A 23,720-nucleotide genomic window follows, 5' to 3' on the forward strand; every position below is an offset into this window, starting at 1 on the left:
AGCTAATTTGTAATGATTATCAGTTTTCTACATGTGTACTAATATTCAGAGACATTCAGTTGTTTCTGTCTATAAATGTTACTGTGGTGTGAACGGAAAAACGATTGTTTTTTGATTGGAATAATACCGTGGAGACAAGGTTATTCAGGAAAATAGTACATAGTGCTGCCTGAAACATGCAACCTTGTACTAAATGGTTTTTGAGTCATTTATGCGAATTCAGGAAATCTACTATAGATTAAGTGCATTTAAGTTGTGTAATTTAAGTAATTTAAAGTCTATACTTTGTCTAATATGAATTAATTAATGTTTTGTCAATGCTTACCTACCTCATCTATTGAAATGAGATCAGTGCTTGTCTTGGACAGCAGCTCATCAGAGCTGAGTACCGTCACCTCAAATGTTTACTGTTTGAGCTCATGTTCCTCTTATAGAATATTAGCTCAACAGTATTGTGGAGCTCCTGCACCTAAATATAATCAATATTTTTAGAGAATTAATAAAGTCTTGACAGTTCTGGCACTAACTTTTCTGTCTGCTTCTCTTTATTATTACTGGCCGACTCAGATTAAGTCTGAGGCCGGTAACATCAACAGTGAGGACAAACCCAGCCTGCCACTCTCCTTCCACACTGAGTCCAAACCTACAGTCACTGGGTCCTGATTGTGACAGTGGAGCCCAGTTTCCACTGCAGGATCCAGAGATGGCATCAGTGAAGCTGGAAGACTGCAGTCAAACACTGGAGCTGAATGTCAACATTAAAGATGAAGAAGAGGAGGAGAAGATTGGGACATCTGTTTCTCATGGTAAGAGCAGGTTCTGTTTAACTAAGTTTGTTTTTCATTCCAACTTCCCACTGTGCATGAAAAGTTGCTGTAGAACTGTTTTATTTATTTTATTTCACCTTTATTTAACCAGGTGGGCCAGTTGAGAACACCTTTATTTAACCAGGTGGGCCAGTTGAGAACACCTTTATTTAACCAGGTGGGCCAGTTGAGAACACCTTTATTTAACCAGGTGGGCCAGTTGAGAACACCTTTATTTAACCAGGTAGGACCAGTTGAGAACGAGTTCTCATTTACAACTTCGACCTGGCCAAGATAAATAAAGCAAAGCAGTGCGACAAAAACAGCAACAGAGTTACACATGGGATAAACAAATGTACAGTCAATAACACAATAGAAAAATCTATATGCAGTGTGTGCAAATGTAGTAAGATTAGGGGGGTAAGGAAATAAATAGGCCATAGTGGTGAAATATTTACAATTTAGTATTAACACTAGAGGGATGGATGTGCAAGTAGAGATACTGGGGTGCAAAAGAGCAAAAATAAATAGCAATATGGGGATGAGGTTGTTGGGTGGGCTATTTACAGATGGGCTGTGTACAGATGCAGTGATAGGTAAGCTGCTCTGACAGCTGATGCTTAAAGTTAGTGAGGAGATATGTCTCCAGGTTCATTGATTTTTGCAATTCGTTCCAGTCATTGGCAGCAGAGAACTGGAAGGACAGGTGGCCAAAGGAGGAGTTGGCTTTGGGGATGACCAGGGAAATTTCCCATTTGGAGCGTGTGCTACGGGTGGGTGTTGCTATGGTGACCAGTGAGCTGAGATAAATTGGGCTTTACCTAGCAAAGACCTATAGATGACCTGGAGCCAGTGGGTTTGGCGACGAATATGAAGCGAGGGCCAGCCAATGAGAGCATACAGGTCGCAGTGGTGGGTAGTATATGGGGCTTTGGTGACAAAACGGATGGCACTGTGATAGACTACATCCAATTTGCTGAGTAGAGTGTTGGAGGCTATTTTGTAAATGACATCGTCAAGGATTTGGTAGGATATTCAGTTTTACGAGGATATGTTTAGCAGGATGAGTGACTGTGGCTTTGTTGCGAAATAGGAAGCAGATTCTAGATTTAATTTTGGATTGGAACTTCTTTGGGACAGGGGCAGTATTTTCACGTCCGGATGAAAAGCATGTCCAAAGTAAACACTCAGACCCAGTAGATTTGGATAGAAAACACTCCGAAGTTTCAAAAATTGTTTGAATAATGTTTGTGAGTGTAACAGAACTTATTTGGCAGGCGAAACCCCGAGGACAAACCGTTCAGATTTTTGTTTTGAGGTCGCTCTCTTTTCAATGGGATTTCATTGGGAATCCAGATTTCTAATCGACTTTCCTGTAGTTCCGATCGCTTCCACTGGATGTCAACAGTTTTTAGAAATTGGTTGAGGTTTTTCCTTTGAGAAATGAAGAAGTAACATTGTTCAGAATGAGGGTAGATGGAAGTGTACTCTTTGTTAGAGGCGCGTGACCTGAAAGCACGCTCCTCTTTGTTTTCCTCCGGTATAGAACACAGATCATCCCATCTTCAATTTTATTGATTATTTACATTAAATACCTAAAGTTGTATTACAAAAGTAGTTTTAAATGTTTGGACAAAGCTTACAGGTAACTTTTGAGATATTTTGTAGTCACGTTGCAAAAGTTGGAACTGGCGTTTTTCTGGATCAAACGCGCCAAATAAATGGACATTTTGGATATATATCGACAGAATTCATAGAACAAAAGGACAATTTGTGATGTTTATGGGACATTGGAGTGCCAAAAGAAGAAGCTCGTTAAAGGTAAGGCATGAATTATATTTTTATTTCTGTGTTTTGTGTCGCGCCTGCAGGGTTGAAATATGCTTTTCTGTCTTTGTTTATTGGGGTGCGATCCTTAGATAATAGCATAGTTTGCTTTCACCGTAAAGCATTTTTGAAATCTGACACGTTGGCTGGATTCACAACAAGTGTTGCTTTAATTTGGTATATTGAATGTGTGATTTCATCAAAGCTATATTTTTATAGTAATTTATTTGAATTTGGCGCTCTGCATTTTCACTGGATGTTTGCCAGTTGGGACGCTACCGTCCCACATATTCCAGAGAGGTTAATGTGACTCTGGAAGGAGAGTTTACAGTATAAACAGACACCTAGGTATTTGTAGTTGTCCGCATATTCTAAGTCAGAACCGTCCAGAGTAGCGATGCTAGTCGGGCAGGCGGGTGCGGGCAGCGATTGGTTGAAGAGCATGCATTTAGTTTTACTAGCATTTAAGAGCAGTTGGAGGCCACGGAAGGAGTGTTGTATGGCATTTAGGCTCGTCTGGAGGTTTGTTTAACACACCGTCCAAAGAAGGGCCAGATGTATACAAAATGGTGTCGTCTGCGTAGAGGTGGATCAGAGAATCATTGATATATATACAGAAAACAGAGTCGGCCTGAGAATTGAACCCTTTGGCACCCCCATAGAGACTGGCAGAGGTTCGGACAACAGGCCCTCTGATTTGACACAGAACTCTATCTGAGAAGTAGTTGGTGAACCAGGTGTGGCAGTCATTTGAGAAACCAAGGCTGTTGAGTCTGCCTATAAGAATGCAGTGATTGACAGAGTCGAATGCCTTGGCCATGTCGATGAAGACGGCTGCACAGTACTGTCTTTTATCGATGGCGTTTATATCGTTTAGGACCTTGAGCGTGGCTGAGAATGCACCCATGACCAGCTCGGAAACCAGATTGCATAGCGGAGAAGGTACGGTGGGATTCGAAATGATCGGTTATCTGTTTGTTCACTTTGCTTTTGAAGACTTTAGAAAGGTAGGGCAGGATTTCATGATGAACTGTTTCAATGAGAAGGTAGATGTTATTTCATGCTACTGAGACTTGCATACCAGTATTGGCAGCATTTGTTTTATTCACTGGTCTATCTGGAGTGATCAGAGAGTAGACTAAAGAAGTGAAGTTGACAAACTGCCAGTGTTTTAGGGTTCTATGAACTGAGTACCGTAATTGCTGGACTATTAAGCGCACCTGAATATAAACCACACCCACTGAATTATAAAAAAAATATGTATTTTGTACATAAATAAGCCGCACATGTCTATAAGCTGCAGGTGCCTACCGGTACATTGAAACATGTCTATAAGCCGCAGGTGCCTACCGGTACATTGAAACATGTCTATAAGCCGCAGGTGCCTACCGGTACATTGAAACATGTCTATAAGCCGCAGGTGCCTACCGGTACATTGAAACAAATGAACTTGGTCACTATCTTCCTCCTCCTGTGCACTGAAACCACTGAAGTCATCTCCTTCGGTGTCGGAGTTGAATAGCCTCAGAATTGCTTCATCCGATGTTGGATCGTTTTCATTGTCGCTCTCGTCACTTTCATCCGGAGGCAAATACCCCGCTGAGCTCACGCTGCTGCCCCTTCAACACGCAGCAGTCCAGCCTTTCGAAACCCGTTGATGATAGTGGATTTTTTGACAATGTTCCACGCTGTCAGGACCCACTGGCAGACTTGACCATAAGTTGCTCTTCGCATGCAGCCCATTTTAGTGAAGGATTTCTCCCCACTTGTCATCCAAGCCTCCCACTGAACAAGGAGCGCCACCTTAAATGCACGATTTACACTGATGTCGAGTGGCTGCAAATACTTTGGGCTTTTCTTCCCTCTGAAAGCTTTTGTTGTCTTTTTGCACTGAGTCAGTTCCTCACGCTGCTGTTTCCAACGTCTTATCGACTCATTAAGGCCAAGCTCCCATGCAGCAGCTCTATTTCCTTTTCCAACAGCCAGATCGATCGCCTTCAACTTGAAAGCTGCATCATATGCATTTCTCCGTGTCTTTGCTATGATGAGGGTGACAAAATTACTACCGTAATCAGAATGATGGGAAGTTTGAGCGCGCTCGATTTACGTCACATTATGTGACGGTGCTCAGTTTTTTGGCGGCATGAATCTTGTGAAAGCGGGAAAAATCCATAAATTAGCCGCGTCATTGTATAAACCGCAAGGTTCAAAGCGTGGGAATAAAGTAGCGGCTTATAGTCCGGAAATTACGGTATGTGTAGTTTCTAACGCTTGTGATTAGAGGTCGAACGATTATGATTTTTCAACACCGATACCGATTATTGGAGAACCAAAAAAGCCGATACTGATTAATCTGCTGATTTTAAAATAAATAAAATGTATTAAAAAAAATACATTTGTAATAATGGCAATTACAACAATACTGAATGAACACTTATTTTAACTTAATATAATACATAGATAAAATCAATTTAGCCTCATATAAATAAACATGTTTCATCATGTTCAATTTGGTTTAAATAATGCAAAAACAAAGTGTTGGAGAAGAAAGTAAAAGTGCAATATGTGCCATGTAAAAAAAAAAAGCTAACGTTTCAGTTCCTTGCTCAGAACATGAGAACATATGAAAGCTGGTGGTTCCTTTTAACACAAGTCTTCAATATTCCCAGGTAAGAAGTTTTAGGTTGTAGTTATTATAGGACTATTTCTCTCTATACCATTTGTATTTCATAACCAGGAACACAACGACAACAGCCACCCTTGAAGCAGCGTTACCCATGCAGAGCAAGGGGGAGAACTACTCCAAGGCTCAGAGCAAGTGATGTTTGAAACGCTATTAGCGCGCACCCCGCTAACTAGCTAGCCATTTCACATCGGTTACACCAGCCTAATCTCGGGAGGTGGCATCCGTAAGTCTAAATATTTGTGTTGCATTGCACAACCTTCAATGTTATGTCATAATTACGTAAAATTCTGGCAAATTAGGCGGCCCAAACTGTTGCATATACACTGACTCTGCGTGCAATGAACGCAAGAGAAGTGACACAATTTCACCTAGTTAATATTGCCTGCTAACCTGGATTTCTTTTAGCTAAATATGCAGGGTTAAAAATATATACTTCTGTGTAATGATTTTAAGAAAGGCATTGATGTTTATGGTAAGATACACATTGGAGCAATGATACGCACCGCATCGATTATATGCAACTCAGGACACACTAGATAAACTAGTAATATCATCAACCATGTGTAGTTAACTGGTGATTATGATTGATTGTTTTTTTATAAGATAATTTTAATGCTAGCTAGCAACTTACCTTGACTTACTGCATTCGCGTAACAGGCAGGCTCCTCATGGAGTGCAATGTAATCAGGTGGTTAGAGCGTTGGACTAGTTAGCTGTTGCAAGATTGAATCCCCCGAGCTGACAAGGTAAACAAACGTCTGTCGTTCTGCCCCTGAACGAGGCAGTTAACCCACCGTTCCTAGACCGTCATTGAAAATAAGAATGTGTTCTTAACTGACTTGCCTAGTTAAATAAAGATTAAATAAAGGTGTCCAAAAAATACCGATTTCCGATTGTTTGAAAACTTGAAATCGGCCCTAATTAATCGGCCATTCCGATTAATCGGTCGACCTCTACTTGTGATAGTGAGTGGAGGATGATATGGCTCATAATTTTCATGACTTAGGAGATACTTTTAGAATAGTTTTATTGTATTGCACAGCCTACTCATATGAATACATAGTGTGTTCAGACCCCTTGACTTTTTCCACATTTTGTTACGTTACAGCCTTATTCTAAAATGGATTAAATAAAAAACGTTCCTCATCAATCTACACACAATACCCCATAATGACATCACAATACCCCATAATGACATCACAATACCCCATAATGACATCACACTACCCCATAATGACATCACAATACCCCATAATGACAAAGCAAACACAGGGTTTTAGAAATGTTTTCAGATTTATAAAAAATGTAAAAAATAAATACCTTATTTACATAAGTATTCAGACTCTTTGCTAGGAGACTCGACATTGAGCTCAGGTGATACTTCTTTCCATTGATCATCGTTGAGATGTCTCTACAACTTGATTGTTGTCAACCTGTGGTAAATTCAATTGATTGGACATAATTTGGAAAGGCACACACCTGTCTATATAAGGTCCCACATTTGACCGTGCATGTCAGAGCAAAAACCAATCACTTGGTCGAAGGAATTGTCCGTAGAACTCCATGAAAGGAAAAATTCACGAGGTGGTAAAATGGCGGCCCCCACTCGGTCTGTGTCAACAGACTTCAGTGCAGGCAGTGTGGATGCAGCAGAGAGACAATTTTACAGTTGCACTACTGTTTTGAAGCTAAATGTAATGATTATCGGTCTTCTACATGTATAATAATATTGACACATTCAGTTTGTGTTGATCTATAAACGTTACTGTGGTGTGAACAGGAAATACAATTGTTTTTTGAAGTCAAATAGTGAATACAAGGTTAAGGAAAATAGCACATAGTGCTGCCTAACACAAACTGTAACCTTGTACTAAATGGTTTTTGAGTCATGTATGCATTTATCTACTACAGGTTAAGTATTAGCTCAAAAGTATTGTGGAGCTTCTGCACATAAATATAAACAGTACCGGCCCTATATAATGAGTATCGGCAACTATTTCAGTCCAAGTCAAGCACTGAATTAGATAATTGAACAAGAAAAAATATAATGTATTTAATAGAGAATAAAGACCTTGCCAGAACTTTCAAGAAAATAACTTTTGTGTCTTTCTCTTGTACTACTTGTCAACTCAGGTATGAGGCCGGTAACATCAACAGTGAGGACAAACCCAACCTGCCTTTCTCCTTCCACACTGAGTCCAAACCTACAGTCACTGGGTCCTGATTGTGACAGTGGAGCCCAGTTTGCACTGCAGGATCCAGAGATGGCATCAGTGAAGGTGGAAGACTGCAGTCAAACACTGGAGCTGAATGCCAACATTAAAGATGAAGAAGAGGAGGAGAAGATTGGGACATCTGTTAGTCATGGTAAGAGCAGGTTCTGTCTAATTTGGTTGTTTGTTACAACTTCTCCGCTGTGCATGAAAAGTTGCTGTAGAACTGTTTCATGATGAACTGTTTCAATGAGAAGGTAGATGTTATTTCATGCTACTGAGACTTTCATGGTTTGACACCAGTATTGTCAGCATTTGTTTTATTCACTGGGCTATCTGGAGTGTTCAGAGAGTAGACTGAAGAAGTGAAGTAGACAAACTGCCAGTGTTTTAGAATTATATGAAAAATGAGTCAGTATAGTTACTAACCCTTGTGATAGTGAGTGGAGGATGATATAGATCATAATTTTCATGACTTATGAGATTCTTTTAGAATAGTTGTATTGTCCTTTTGTATTGTGCAGCCTACTTATATGAATACGTACAGGTATCCTAGTGGTTGGAGAGTTGGGCATGTAATCGAAAGGTTGCTGGATCGAATCCCTGAGCTGACAAGGTAAAACAAACACATCAAAAAAAGAAACGTCCTCTCACTGTCAACTGCGTTTTTATTCAGCAAACTTAACATGTGTAAATATTTGTATGAACATAACAAGATTCAACAACTGAGACATATGCTGAACAAGTTCCACAGACATGTGACTAACAGAAATTGAATAATTTGTCCTGAACAAAGGGGGGGGTGGGTCAAAATCAAAAGTAACAGTCAGTATCTGGTGTCAGCTGCACCAGATTTGCCAGTTCTTGCTGTGAGATGTTACCCCACTCTTCCACCAAGGCACCTGCAAGTAATTAAAAGTCATTAAAACTTGTTTTTCAACCACTCCACAAATTTCTTGTTAACAAACTATAGTTTTGGCAAGTCGGTTAGGGCATCTACTTTGTGCATGACACAATTAATTTTTCCAACAATTGTTTACAGACAGATTTCACTATATCACAATTCCAGTGGGTCAGAAGTTTGCATACACTAAGTTGACTTTGCCTTTTAAACAGCTTGGAAAATTCCAGAAAATGATGTCATGGCTTTAGAAGCTTCTGATAGGCTAATTGACATAATTTTAGTCAATTGGAGGTGTACCTGTGGATTTATTTCAAGGCCCACCTTCAAACGCAGTGCCTCTTTGCTTGACATCATGGGAAAATCAAAAGAAATCAGCCAAGACCTCAGATTTTTTTTTTATTCCTCCACAAGTCTGGTTCATCCTTGGGAGCAATTTCCAAACGCCTGAGGATACCACCTTCATCTGTACAAACAATAGTACGCAAGTATTAACACCATGGGACTACGCAGTCGTCATAATGCTCAGGAAGGAGACTGGTTCTGTCTCCTAGAGATGAACGTACTTTGGTGTGAAAAGTGCAAATCATTCCCAGAACAACAGTGAAGAGGCTTGAGGAAATGGGTGCAAAAGTGTCAATATCGACAGTAAATCGAGTCCTATATCAACATAACCTGAAAGGCTGCTCGGCAAGGAAGGAACCACTGCTCCAAAACTGCCATACAAGCCAGATTACGGTTTACAATTGCATCTGGAGACAAATATCGTACTTTTTGGAGAAATGTCCTCTGGTCTGGGGAAAAAAATAAAATATATATATAACTGTTTGGCAATAATGACCATCGTTATGTTTGGAGGAAAAAGGGGGAGGCTTGCAAGCCGAAGAACACCATCCCAACCGTGAAGCGCGGGGGTGGCAGCATCATGTTGTGGGGGTGCTTTGCTGCAGGAGGGAATGGTGCACTTCACAAAATATGTGGCATCATGAGGGAGGAAAATTACGTGGATTTTTTTGAAGCAACATCTCAAGACAGGAAGGAAGTTAAAGCTTGGTCGCAAATGGGTCTTCCAAATGGACAATGACCCAAAGCATACTTCCAAAGTTGTGGCAAAATTGCTTATTAAGGACAACAAAGTCAAGGTATTGGAGTGGCCATCACAAAGCCCTGACCTCAATCCTATAGAAAATTTGTGGGCAGAACTGAAAAAGCATGTGCGAGCAAGGAGGCCTACAAACCTGACTCGGTTACACCAGCTCTGTCAGGAGGAATTGGCCAAAATTCACCCACCCTATTGTGGGAAGCTTGTGGAAGGCTACCCGAAACGTTTGACCCAAGTTAAACAATTTAAAAGCAATGCTACCAAATATGAATTGAGTGAATGTAAACTTCTGACCCACAGGAAATGTGATGAAAGAAATAAAAGATGAAATAAATAATTCTCTACTTTTATTCTGACATTTCACATTCTTAAAATAAAGTGGTGATCCTAACTGACCTAAGACGGGGAATTTTTTACCAGGATTAAATGTCAGGAATTGTGAAAAACCGAGTTGAAATGTTTTTGGTTAAGGTGTATGTAAACCTCTGACTTCAACTGTATTTACACATGTTAAGTTGAAAATAACCACAGTTGACAGAGAAAAGGAGATACCATTTGATGTGCTACATTACCCAAAGGCCCTTTGCACATGGTGTTAGGCTTGCATTTTAGTGTCAATCATTTTAGTCCAAGGATAGGATCGAAAATCCTCCAAGAGCCTTGGTCTGTGAGATGACCAAGAACCCAATGGTCACTGTGACAGAGCTCCAGAGTTCCTCTGTGGTGATGGGAGAACCTTCCAGAAGGACAACAATCTCTGCAGAACTCTACCAATCAGGCCTATATGGTGGAGTGGTCAGATGTAAGCCATTCTTCAGTAAAAGGCGTACAAGACGGCCTGCTTGGAGTTTGCCAAAAGGCTCCTAAAGGACTCTCAGAACATGAGAAACAAGATTGGTGAAGGTAACTCGGAGTGGACTCGTAAGGATTTATTGTTTCTCTTATATCCAGAGGGAGCGGGCGCTCCAGATTTCGCGATTGGGGACAAGAATTGTGACTCGGATTGCTCTCCGGAACAGGGTGGCATTGAAAGGAGTGATAATGGGTTTAAGTGTTAAGGAGGAGCGGTTGAAATGGAAGATTCCAAGTGTCTGTGCTGCCCACCATTAGTTGAGAGAAGGATCCTGTGTAGAGTGTTGGGAAACAGAGAATACATTGTCTGTGATGTAGAGTTTTGATGCAGAGTCTCTGCCAGATAAGGTAAAGGTAGGAAGTGTCAGTTATCCCGTGAGCACTTTTGTTCCGTAAATACTACAGTGTTTTAGGTGTCAGGTTAATGGGCCTGTTGCAGCAGAATGTAGGCATGAGATGCCCTAGATGTGAGAAGTGTGCAGGAGGGCATGAGAGGCCCTAGATGTGAGAAGTGTGCAGGAGGGCATGAGAGGCCCTAGATGTGAGAAGTGTGCAGGAGGGCATGAGAGGCCCTAGATGTGAGAAGTGTGCAGGAGGGCATGAGAGGCCCTAGATGTGAGAAGTGTGCAGGAGGGCATGAGATGCCCTAGATGTGAGAAGTGTGCAGGAGGGCATGAGATGCCCTAGATGTGAGAAGTGTGCAGGGGGGCATGAGATGCCCTAGATGTGAGAAGTGTGCAGGGGGGCATGAGATGCCCTAGATGTGAGAAGTGTGCAGGGGGGCAGGAGATGCCCTAGATGTGAGGAGTGTGCAGGAGGGCATGAGATGAAGGAATGTGTTGTAGTACAGAAAGTGTAGTATGGCGAAGCAGTGAAGAGAGTGATAGAGGAAGATGGGAACAGGGTGAGGGATCTTGAGAGGATTCCTGTGAGGAGGCAGAGACCAAGAGAGAGTGATGGGAATAATATGTGCTTCAGCAAGGTGGGCTTTTTAGTATTTATAGTCATGTTTGTTTAATTGTACTGCAGAAATGGATAGAAAGTCCCATAAAATAGAGATTGTGGGATTGCGAGGATTTACAGGGTGTTTCGTGGTCTGGTGCAGGACTAGATAGGGTTAAATAGTGGAATGGGGTGATGGGTTTTTGTGGAAAATCACCACAAAGGGACTCAGTCAAAGTTAAATGAATCATTCTTTATTATCAGCAAGCAGGAGAGGTTCCAACAAACATAAAGCACCATAGCATCGGTCGGGAGCTCTGCCGGGGCAGTCCCGTTAGTTCTCCTGTATACTGCTTAGACAGACAAGTTGTATTTGCATGATTTAGCTTATTCCTTATTCATCATTAACGTTTGGTTCCTGCATGTGACCGACCAGTACCTCACGAGGCTTCTTCTCTCCATGCTGAGACCTTGAAACTGAGATATCCCTTTTGGTAACCAGAACAATGTTCAGGGTGTACTGCCAATTGGCCTGAGGAGATGAGTCACCTGCACGAACCAAGAACATTTTCCCCTAAATTTTTAGAGGGCTAATATTTGGCAGGGCAATTCTGTATTAATTACTGTATCAATGAATTGAATGTATGTAGGCTGTGGAATCCCTCACACCAGTACAGTAGGTGGAGGTGTAATGCAGCTAAAAATTGGATGCGATCCTCCAACCAAATCCCAAAGAAGAAGGACCCAAATACTTGACCCGAATGGAAAATGTGAAAAAGGAGCAAGCTTTATCTCTATTATTGCTGTTTGATGAAGAGTATCTAAAGCTGGGATATATAAGATACCCCATAAGAGAGTTGGTGTAAATCCCGATGCACGTAAGAAATGTTAAGGGTTTGGCTACATGTCAAGTGTTTGCAGACAGACATGTTTTATTGAAGAGTTTGTGAATGTAAAATGTTGCAACTGTGGAGGGGGTCATGTTCCTGAATTCCCAGAGTGCCCTGTTGCTGTACAGTCACCCTATGTGGAGGTGGTGAAGAGCGTTATAGGGGCAAGAGGCCACAGTTCTGAAGAAGATATGGTGATGGATGCACCTCAACCAGTTGTAAATGTTGTACGTCAATCAAGTGATCTGGATACACATATTGTGAAGGTGGATATTTTAGTATTCATAGCCACAGTTATTAATTATACTGTACATGAAGTCCAAGAAGCTGGACATCATTATATCTGCAGCTGAGAAGTTTTTGGGACTCCAAGACTACAAGGACTACTGTCACCAGATGATGTTCTGCTCTTACAGGATCCTTCTCAGCCTGTGTTAGATCCTTCTCAACCTGGTTAGAACCGAATAGCACGCTGATATAATGTAAATGTTGTTATTGATCATTTGTATGATTTTGAAAAATTATACTGTTTACACTGAACAAACGCAATAATGTAAAGTGTTGGTCCCATGTTTCATGAGGTGAATTAAAAAATATATATATTTCACCTTTGTTTAACCAGGTAGGCTAGTTGAGAACACGTTCTCATTTGCAACTGCAACCTGGCCAAGATAAAGCGTAGCAGTGTGAACAGACAACACAGAGTTACACATGGAGTAAACAATTAACAAGTCAATAACACAGTAGAAAAAAAGAGTCTATATACAAATAAAAGATCCCCAGAAATGTTCCCGACAGACACTTATTTCTCACAAATGTTGTGCACAAATTTGTTTACATCCCTGTTAGTGAGCATTTATCCTTTGGTAAGATAATCCATCCACCTGACAGGTGAGACATCAAGAAGCTGATTTAAATAACATGATCATCATTACACAGGTGCACCTTGTGCTGGGGACAAGAGTAGCTGAGTAGGTACCTTGGCAGCAGTTAATGGGGATCCCTGATTGTGAACAGAGTGCCCCATGGTGGGGTTATGGTATGGGCAGGCATAAGCTACAGACAACAAACACAACTGCATTTTATCAATGGCAATTTGAATGCACAGAGATACCATGACACGATCCTGAGGCACATTGTCCTGCCAGTCATCCGCCTCCATAACCTCATGTTTCAGCGTGACAATGTGCAGCCCCATGTCGCAAGGATCTGTACACAATTGAAAATGTCCCAATTCCATGGCCTGCATACTCAGCAGGAATGGCCTGCATACTCAGCAGGAATGTCACCCTTTGAGCATGTTTGGGATTGACGTGTACCACAGCTTGTTCCAGTTCCCTCCTATATCCAGGAATTTCGCACAGCCATTGAAGAGCAGTGGGACAACATTCCACAGGCCACAATCAACAGCCTGATGAACTCTTATGTAAAGGAGATGTGTCCTGGAGGAGGCAGCAGCAGCTACCCACTTCTCCAGTGCTTCATTAGTAAATTGAGAGGCGTCGGAACCAAAAGTGAACCCAAGAGGGGGGGGTGACCTGGGGGTCTCTGAGGTACCAGAATACATTTAAATAAAATACCTTTATAATAAACCATTGGAGGCATTATCATGGCTTTGGTGTACTTGCATATTATATTTAATTGAATCTTTATTTAACTAGTCAGTTAAGAACTTATTTTCAATTACGGCCTAACCGTACCAAACCCGGACGATGCTGGGACAATTATATATGTGTCAATTGTGCGCCGCCCTATGGGACTCCCAATTCATTTCTTTCTGAACAGACTGCAGAGTGCTGCAACACCTCAACACACTTCCCACAGCTATTATTCTATCAGGAAATAAATGAAGAAGTGCAATGCTGGAGAGATGAGTTGTCGGCTCATGTCTATAACCACACAGAGAGGGAGAGAGATCATAGAAATTGAATCTCATTTTAGTTCTATGAGAGATACAGGCGTGCTTCTTTCTCACCACAGCAATGGCCACACCTTGGTCTAAATAGGCTACAATGTTGCACAAACCATAAACCTGGTTCGGCCCAACATCAAAACATTCTTAGAACATCAGGTTTTCACTTTGTTTTTTAGGGGGCATGATAATTACAGAGGAATCCAAAATGTAGTTAGGATTTTTATATTGCAAACAGTATAAATAATTTTTCATGCCAGAAGAGGTAGGCTACCTGATGAGAGGTACCGGAGGATCTGGCTCAAATGAAGCACCTCCCTTCTCATATAATGGGGTAGGGCCATCCCAAGAATCCCTGAATGCACGGACAATTGCGCCAAAGATTTTTTTTATAACTAAACCAAGATAGACTACAACTAGTCGTTTCTGATGGGAAACAGATGAGCCATACTGGGCAGTGCCAAGCACGAGCTACCGAGATCCTATTGGTGCATACTTCTGCGTATTTCTTTATATTTCTGTTAGTCAATGCCGCCTCTGAAGCGCTGAATGTGCTATAACTCAATTCGCCTTTACATTCCTTCTAAACAAAGACATTTTTAAAAACTTTTGCAACGGGTAAAGTCTACAAAACTTAGTCCATTCTGTTCAGAACAGATTTTGAACAGAACTGTATTAAGATCAGATGTTTCATAGATTAGAACATTTGCAGAATGTCGGCCAAAATCCATCTCGTTCCATCTTCTCCCACTGCCGGCCAGCGGGCTTCCTCTCACTACCATATTTGGTAGTGAGTGGAAACGCTTTGCGGATCCTTCACATTTATACATCTGGTGAAATATCTGTCTCATTGTTCCGTCTGTGGCTGCACTGTGGTCGTGGGGGAACAGGAAGTTCGGGGCACGCACCATTCTTCAGAATAAATGTAAATATTTATCTCCAGAACTGTCATGTTAAGTAGATAACCTTTGTGTCCATTTATATGTATTACTACAGGTATGTAGTAGCAGGTTTAAACTTCCTAATATCAAAACATGTCATACCATGCTAGGTAACAAGGTATTATCACATTTGGTAAAGGTTTCATGTGTTATTTTTGTGTCAAACCAAGTGAAGAACATGATAACTATTTTACAAGCTACATAGCTAGAGACTTTGGGATTGTCTGAGAGTATGTACATCATTTTCTCAAGGTCATTTCATAATCTATTTTAGATTTCTAGGTTCGCTTTGTGTGTTATTGGTTTTGTGTAAAATTCACAAGCTGGGAAAACCACCGCGCCCACTCTGTCTGCGTCAAAGAGAGACAATTTTATGTAGTCATATTCAGACACATTCAGTTTCTTTGTCTATAAATGTTACTATGGTGTGAACGGGAAATACAATTGGTTTTTGATTTGAATAATACAGGGAAGACCAGGTTATTCAGGAAAATAGTACATAGTGCTGCCTGAAACATACTGCAACCTTGTACTAAATGGTTTTTGAGTCATTTATTAATTGATGTAAATCCAAGAAATCTACTATGGGTTAAGTTTAGTTACATTGTGTAGCGTGTACTTTGTCTAATTTTGAATGAATTCATGTTTTGTTGTCAATGCTTACCTACCTGATCTATTGAAATGAGATGGACAGGAGCTCACTGGAGCTGAGGACCAGCACCTCAATGTTCTACTGCTTGAGCTCAAGTTCCTCTTCTAGAATATTAGCTCAACAGTATTGTGGAGCTCCGGCATCTAAATATAAACAGTATCGGCACCTATTTCAGTCCAAGTTAAGCACTGAATTAGATAATTGAACAAGAAAAAATATAATATATTTTAATAGAGAATAAAGAAAGTGCCAGAAATGTCAACACAATAACATTTGTTTCTGTTTCTCATTGTTACTACAGGACTAGAATTAAGTCTGAGGCCGGTAACATCAACAGTGAGGACAAACCCAGTCTGCCTCTCTCCTTCCACACTGAGTCCAAACCTACAGTCACTGGGTCCTGATTGTGACAGTGGAGCCCAGTTTTCACTGCAGGATCCAGAGATGGCATCAGTGAAGCTGGAAGACTGCAGTCAAGCACTGGAGCTGAATGTCATCATTAAAGATGAAGAGGAGGAGAAGATTGGGACATCTGTTTCTCATGGTAAGAGCAGGTTCTATCTAACTATGTTTGTTGTTCATTCCAACTTCCCACTGTGTATGAAAAGTTGCAGTAGAACTGTTTCATGATGAACTGTTTCAATGAGAAGGTAGATGGTATTTCATGCTATTGACACTTGCATGGTTTGACACCAGTATTGTCAGCATTTGTTTTATTCACTGGTCTATCTGGAGTGTTCAGAGTGTAGACTAAAGAAGTGGAGTAGACAAACTGCCAGTGTTTTAAAGTTCCATGAAATTAGTCTATTTTTAATTCAACTTACTTAACCTTTATTTAACTAGGCAAGTCAATTAAGAACAAATTATTATTTACATTGACGGCCTACCTCCCGGGCCAACCCGGACGATGCTGGGTCAATTGATCGCCACCCTATGGGACTCTTTCTTAATCACGGCCGGATGTGATACAGCCTGGTTACTAACCCTTGTGATGATGAGGGGAGGATGATATGGCTCATAATTTTCACGACTTTTACCCACTTTTAGAATAGTTTTATTCCCCTGTATTGTACAGCCTACTGATATAAATACATACAGTGCCTTGAGAAAGTATTCGGCCCCCTTGAACTTTGCGACCTTTTGCCACATTTCAGGCTTCAAACATAAAGATATAAAACTGTATTTTTTTGTGAAGAATCAACAACAAGTGGGACACAATCATGAAGTGGAACGACATTTATTGGATATTTAAAACTTTTTTAACAAATCAAAAACTGAAAAATTGGGCGTGCAAAATTATTCAGCCCCCTTAAGTTAATACTTTGTAGCGCCACCTTTTGCTGCGATTACAGCTGTAAGTCACTTGGGGTATGTCTATCAGTTTTGCACATCGAGAGACTGACATTTTTTCCCATTCCTCCTTGCAAAACAACTCGAGCTCAGTGAGGTTGGATGGAGAGCATTTGTGAACAGCAGTTTTCAGTTCTTTCCACAGATTCTCGATTGGATTCAGGTCTGGACTTTGACTTGGCCATTCTAACACCTGGATATGTTTATTTTTGAACCATTCCATTGTAGATTTTGCTTTATGTTTTGGATCATTGTCTTGTTGGAAGACAAATCTCCGTCCCAGTCTCAGGTCTTTTGCAGACTCCATCAGGTTTTCTTCCAGAATGGTCCTGTATTTGGCTCCATCCATCTTCCCATCAATTTTAACCATCTTCCCTGTCCCTGCTGAAGAAAAGCAGGCCCAAACCATGATGCTGCCACCACCATGTTTGACAGTGGGGATGGTGTGTTCAGGGGAAGATGGTTAAACGTTTTGCATTGTTGCCAAAAAGTTCAATTTTGGTTTCATCTGACCAGAGCACCTTCTTCCACATGTTTGGTGTGTCTCCCAGGTGGCTTGTGGCAAACTTTAAACAACACTTTTTATGGATATCTTTAAGAAATGACTTTCTTCTTGCCACTCTTCCATAAAGGCCAGATTGGTGCAATATACGACTGATTGTTGTCCTATGGACAGAGTCTCCCACCTCAGCTGTAGATCTCTGCAGTTCATCCAGAGTGATCATGGGACTCTTGGCTGCATCTCTGATCAGTCTTCTCCTTGTATGAGCTGAAAGTTTAGAGGGACGGCCAGGTCTTGGTAGATTTGCAGTGGTCTGATACTCCTTCCATTTCAATATTATCGCTTGCACAGTGCTCCTTGGGATGTTTAAAGCTTGGGAAATCTTTTTGTATCCAAATCCGGCTTTAAACTTCTTCACAACAGTATCTCGGACCTGCCTGGTGTGTTCCTTGTTCTTCATGATGCTCTCTGCGCTTTTAACGGACCTCTGAGACTATCACAGTGCAGGTTCATTTATACGGAGACTTGATTACACACAGGTGGATTGTATTTATCATCATTAGTCATTTAAGTCAACATTGGATCATTCAGAGATCCTCACTGAACTCCTGGAGAGAGTTTGCTGCACTGAAAGTAAAGGGGCTGAATAATTTTGCACGCCCAATTTTTCAGTTTTTGATTTGTTAAAAAAGTTTTAAATATCCAATAAATGTCGTTCCACTTCATGATTGTGTCCCACTTGTTGTTGATTCTTCACAAAAAAATACAGTTTTATATCTTTATGTTTGAAGCCTGAAATGTGGCAAAAGGTCGCAAAGTTCAAGGGGGCCGAATACTTTCGCAAGACACTGTATGTCACCCGGTACAGACAGAAGAGGACCGGCCACCCCTTTGGGCCTGGTGTCTCTCTACGTTTCTTCCTTGGTTCCTGCTTGCTGGGGAGTTTTTCGTGGCCACTTTGCTTCTACATCTGCATTGCTTGCTCTTTGGGGATTGAGGCTGGGTTACTGTAAAGCACTTTGTGACAACTTCTGATGTAATAAGGGCTACATAAAATACATGTGATTGACATGAATATCACATCAACTGACTGGTTCTTCTGATGTTGTTCATACAGGAGACCATGTTGAGACATTCTCTACATCCAGAGAGCAACAGCAGGAAGATCACAGAGTGAAGAGGTCTCACCACTGCCCACATTGTGAGAAGATTTTCCCATTTCTATCAAAGCTAAAAATACACCTAAAAATACACACTGGAGAGAATCGGTATTCCTATACTGACGGTGGGAAGAATTTTACAACATCCAAGGCTCTGACAGTTCATCAAAGAGTGCACACAAGAGAGAAGACTTACTCCTGCTCCGACTGTGTAAAATGCTTCACAACATCAACTTGGCTAAAAGTTCATCAGAGAACACACACAGGAGAGAAGCCCTACTCCTGCTCTGATTGTATAAAATGCTTCACAACATCAGCTAAGCTAAAAGTTCATAAGAGAACACACACAGGAGAGAAGCCTTACTTCTGCTCTGCTTGTTCGGCGAGTTTCTCTCATATGTGCAACTTAAAACGACATGAACGTATACACACAGAGAAGATTTACTCCTGCTCTAACTGTGCGGCAAGTTTCTCTCTACTGTGCAAATTAAAACGACATGAATGTATACACACAGGAGAGAAGCCTTACTCCTGCTCTGACTGTGGAAAGCGTTTCTCTCGACTGGGCCACTTAAAAACGCATGAACAAAAACATACAGGAGAGAAGCCTTACTCCTGCTCTGACTGTGGAAAGACTTTCTCTCTACTGGCCCACTTAAAAATTCACCAATATATACACACAGGAGAGAAGCCTTACTCCTGCTCTGACTGTGGAAAGAGTTTCTCTCGACCGGGCCACTTAAAAACACACGAACAAAAACATACAGGAGAGAAGCCTTACTCCTGCTCTGACTGTGTAAAATGCTTCACAACATCAACTGAGCTAAAGGTTCATCAAAGAACACACACAGGAGAGAAGCCGTACTCCTGCTCTGACTGTGTAAAATGCTTCCCAACATCAACTAGGTTAAAATTTCATCAGAGAACACACACAGGAGAGAAGCCTTTCATCTGCTCTGACTGTGCTGCGAGTTTCTCTTTACTGTGCAACTTAAAGCGACATGAAAGTATACACACAGGGGAGAAGCCTTACTCCTGCTCTGACTGTGCAGCGAGTTTCTCTCTACTGTGCAACTTAAAGCGACATGAACGTATACACACAGGAGAGAAGCCTTATTCCTGCTCTGACTGTGAGAAAAGATTCTACAGATTGGGCCATTTAAAAAGACACCAATGTGTACATAAAGGAGAGAAGCCTCATCAGCTCTCTCAGACCAGCTAAGATTAGACACTCCACTTCATTCTCATGTCATTAAATAATTGGCAAGGATGAATTGGATCAAATGAAGAAAGTGTAGAACACTCCAATGTAATCCTATTGTTTCTCAGTGTGAGAGAACTGTACAGAGGAAAGGGAGAGTTATATAATGTTAGCTTCTCTTTTCTTTACTGATTAGTGCGCACCGTGTCAGTTTTGTTGTGTTTTGTTAGTTTCTACTGTAAAGATATTGAGATGACCTTAGGGTTGAATATCCTCTGTGACTGGGTGGTACTGCTTCCCTCTGCCGTTTTCTGTGGGAATGAGCTGGTAGACACAACCTACACTGTGTACAAAACATTAAGGACACCTGCTCTTTTCATGACATGAACTGACCAGGTGAAACCAGGTTAAAAGCTATGATCGTTAATAATGTAGTTTTTGTGTATTTATTATGGATCCCCATTAGCTTTCAGCAAAAATCAAGAAACTGCGGTAACACTGAACACTGGAAAATTGGAAAAGTATTGCCTGGCCTGATGAACCCTGGTTCCTGCTGTTTCATGCTGATGGGAGGACTGGGGTATGGAGGAAACCACGAGGACATACATCCAGTGGTGGAAAAAGTACCTAACTGTCAGACTGAGTGAAAGTAATGAAACCTTAATAGAAAATGACTCAATTAAAAGTGAAAGTCACCCAGTAAAATACTACTGGAGTAAAAGTCTAAAAGCTTTTGGTTGTAAATATACTTAAGTATCAAAAGTAAAATTATGAATAATTTCAAATTCCTGAAATTAAGCAAACCAGATGGCACAATTGTAGTGTTTTTTTATATCACGGATAGCCAGGGGCAGACTCCAACACTCAGACATAATTTACAAACTAAGCATTTGTGTTTAGTGAGTCTTCCAGATCAGAGGCAGTGGGGAAGACCAGGGATGTTATCTTGATAAGTGTGTGAGTTGGACCATTTTCTGTCCTGCTAATCATAAACAATGTAACGAGTACTTTTGGGTGTCAGGGAAAATGTATGGAGTAAAAAAGTACATTTTCTTTAGGAATGTAGTGAAATAAAAGTTGTCACCAATATACATAGTAAAGTACAGATACTACAAAAACTACCAGAGTAGTTATTTAAATTATTTATTCTTAAGTACTTTACACCACTGCATGCATCCACTCCGTGTGTCAGCATTGCAGGCTGGTGGTGTGATGGTTGGGCTGTGTTTTCAGGACACACATTGGGCCCCCTGATAAAAGATGTGCAACGTTTGAGTTCCACAGGATATCTAAACATCATTGCCAATCAGGTGCCTCCCTTCACGGCAGCAGTGTATCCATCTGCAAATAGTTTTCTTCAGCAGGATTACGCCACAAGGCTGGTCCAGGAATCGTTCCAAGAACATGACAGTGAATTCAGCTTACTGCAGTGGCCTGCCGAGTCACCAGATCTCAATCCAATTGTGCATCAGTGGGAGGAGATGGAACGAGCTGATGATGATCAGTTTTCAGCTTTCGTTTGGGTGGATTATTTTATATTACTCTATAACTTTTTGTTTAGTGATAAACAGGCTATGAATCGAGTACTTGTGTTTATTAAATTGTCTTTTAATACTAGATTCATTATTTTAGTCATTGATGATGAATGTGTTTGAATAACTGTATTGAAGTTAATTGATCTGTCGGCAGGTAGCCTAGCGGTTAAGAGTGTTGGCCCAGTGTTAAGAGAATTTTGTTCCCAATGTTCATAAACTGAACTTCAATTCAAGTACTCTGTCTGTTACCAAGAATTTGTAAGGTTCTTATTGAAACGAAACAGACAGAGGCCAGTCTACAATAGTCAGCAAAGTTTATTTACAATAGCTCTGCCCATCATTTTATGTACATTGGTTTATATACCTCTCATTTCGTCATAAATGTCCCTCCTCCTCTCAGACAATGACAATGCTGTTTTACAAGTCTTCTTCTATGCATACAAGGCTTATCATATGCTACAACATGTTACACAGTCAACTGCAAGCCCAACGGATTCTCCCATCTCTGGGTGGGGACCAGACATCTTTCCTGTTGTTAGTTTCACAGTGGTCGCAAGTTGTCTGTTAACACTTCCTCTTTGCCTATGTACAAACATTCTTCATCACAGGGTAGAATTCTGTTAGTTACAGTCCTATCATTACTTTTAAATGTATACATCATTTAGTCATTATACATCAAATTCATAACAGCCAGTAACTGAAAGGTTGCTGGTTTGAATCCCGAGCCGACTAGGTGAAAAATGTCATTGTGCCCTTGAGCAAGGCAATTAACTCTTATTTGTCCTGTAAGTCGCTCTTATCCAGAGATCTGCTAAATGACACAAATGTAATGAAACATTTTTTTTACATGAATTCATGCTGGGCAACCTCCTCTTCTCTTGTGTATAATTAAATGAAATAAACTGTTTGAAGTGAATTTCTGTATATACAATACACAACATTACTGCTTTGTTGACCGTGTCCCTCTGGCCAGGGTCATAGTCAGCTAGACTTTGCAGCAGCTGTTGTTAGTAGCCTACAGTTTCCATGCAATACAGCATGTCAGATCACTAATGATTAGATGTACAGGTTGCTACATTTTTGCTTGTGTCCCTTAACTTTTCCTTGTGGTAAAAATGATGTGGGTAAAACAAAGTGTGAGTCTCGGAGCGTCGTAGCACCATTAGGTGCAAGAAATCCACTTACCCAGTTGCGGCTCACTTTTTGGAAGCGAACCACTCGATTTCGTCCCTACGTTATATCGGCATCGAACATGTCACCCTCCCTAGGAGAGGGGGTGACCTCGACAATGTATTAAAATGAGAGGCTACCTGGATCTTTCATTTAAAGACCCTTGCTCTCTTCGGTCTCAGCGTAGACTTTGATCTGAAGCCATTCTTGTGATTGTTGTGATGTTGCTATTCATTGTAAATGTTTGTTGGCCTATGTAGGAAAATTGTATCTATGATCGTATGCTCTCATTCATGTTTTTGATATGTTATTTTTATTTGAGAATTAACCAATGATATCAGGGCACACCCGGCCATGATTACAGACACCAGTATGTCATTTGACACTATATATACTAGTGACCCACAGTGCTTGTCATTATACCCTGATGAAGACAGCTTGTTTGTCCACGAGTAGGATATTAGGTTATTAAATTATTGCGTCTGAGCTTCTAAAGTGTGGGTCTCTCCTTTCCTTTACCAAGTGTTCTACTCCGCTAGCCAGCACCTCAACTCAACAGGTGTTCTACTCCACTAGCCGGCACCTCAACTCAACAGGTGTTCTACTCCGCTAGCCAGCACCTCAACTCAACAGGTGTTCTACTCCACTAGCCTGCACCTCAACTCAACAGGTGTTCTACTCCGCTAGCCAGCACCTCAACTCAACAGGAGTGTGCTTCTTTCACCTCCAGGTCTCTGTTTGTAAGTCATGGATATAATATGTCTCTGTTTGTAACAACAATTCTCCATCACCTCCTCTTTTAAGTGTCTGTCCAACTTCTAAGCCCAGGAACCTCAGTTGACACACATCATGTCCGACCACATTAGTTTCTGGCTACAGGGGATTTCTCGTCACCAGTTCTGATGTTGCTCTTGTTCTCTGTAATACAAACGTTAAATTCTCTTTTAAACGTTCCAACATCATAATAGCCACATGGGCACATCAGGAAATATACCACACATGTTGTTTTACAGGAAATTCTAAATCAATCTACAAAGCCTCTGACAAGGCTGGAACAATCTTATTTATGAAATGCCGA

At 41.0% G+C, this 23,720-nt stretch overlaps 1 protein-coding gene across 9 annotated transcripts in view; it reads left to right on the forward strand.

Annotated features, from left to right (window-relative positions):
- LOC110517120 (uncharacterized) overlaps window positions 1-23,137 on the forward strand; it is a 121,413-nt gene extending 98,276 nt beyond the window's left edge. For 5 of the 9 annotated variants that reach the window (XM_090207040.1, XM_090207042.1, XM_090207041.1 and 2 more), the window contains 4 exons: window positions 568-806; window positions 7,453-7,686; window positions 16,026-16,268; window positions 18,694-23,137. In XM_090207040.1, coding sequence (XP_090063166.1) covers window positions 568-806; window positions 7,453-7,686; window positions 16,026-16,268; window positions 18,694-19,958 — 1,981 coding nt within the window. In that variant the 3' untranslated portion in view covers window positions 19,959-23,137. The remainder of the gene's footprint in view (window positions 1-567; window positions 807-7,452; window positions 7,687-16,025; window positions 16,269-18,693) is intronic. The other 4 variants (XM_090207048.1, XM_090207049.1, XM_090207046.1 and 1 more) reach the window with 3 other exon arrangements.
- The last annotated feature ends 583 nt before the right edge of the window (window positions 23,138-23,720 follow it).

Source organism: Oncorhynchus mykiss, chromosome 18 (assembly GCF_057628025.1).
Source record: "Oncorhynchus mykiss isolate SJ-2025 chromosome 18, ASM5762802v1, whole genome shotgun sequence".
In the NCBI taxonomy this organism is placed as follows: domain Eukaryota; kingdom Metazoa; phylum Chordata; class Actinopteri; order Salmoniformes; family Salmonidae; genus Oncorhynchus; species Oncorhynchus mykiss.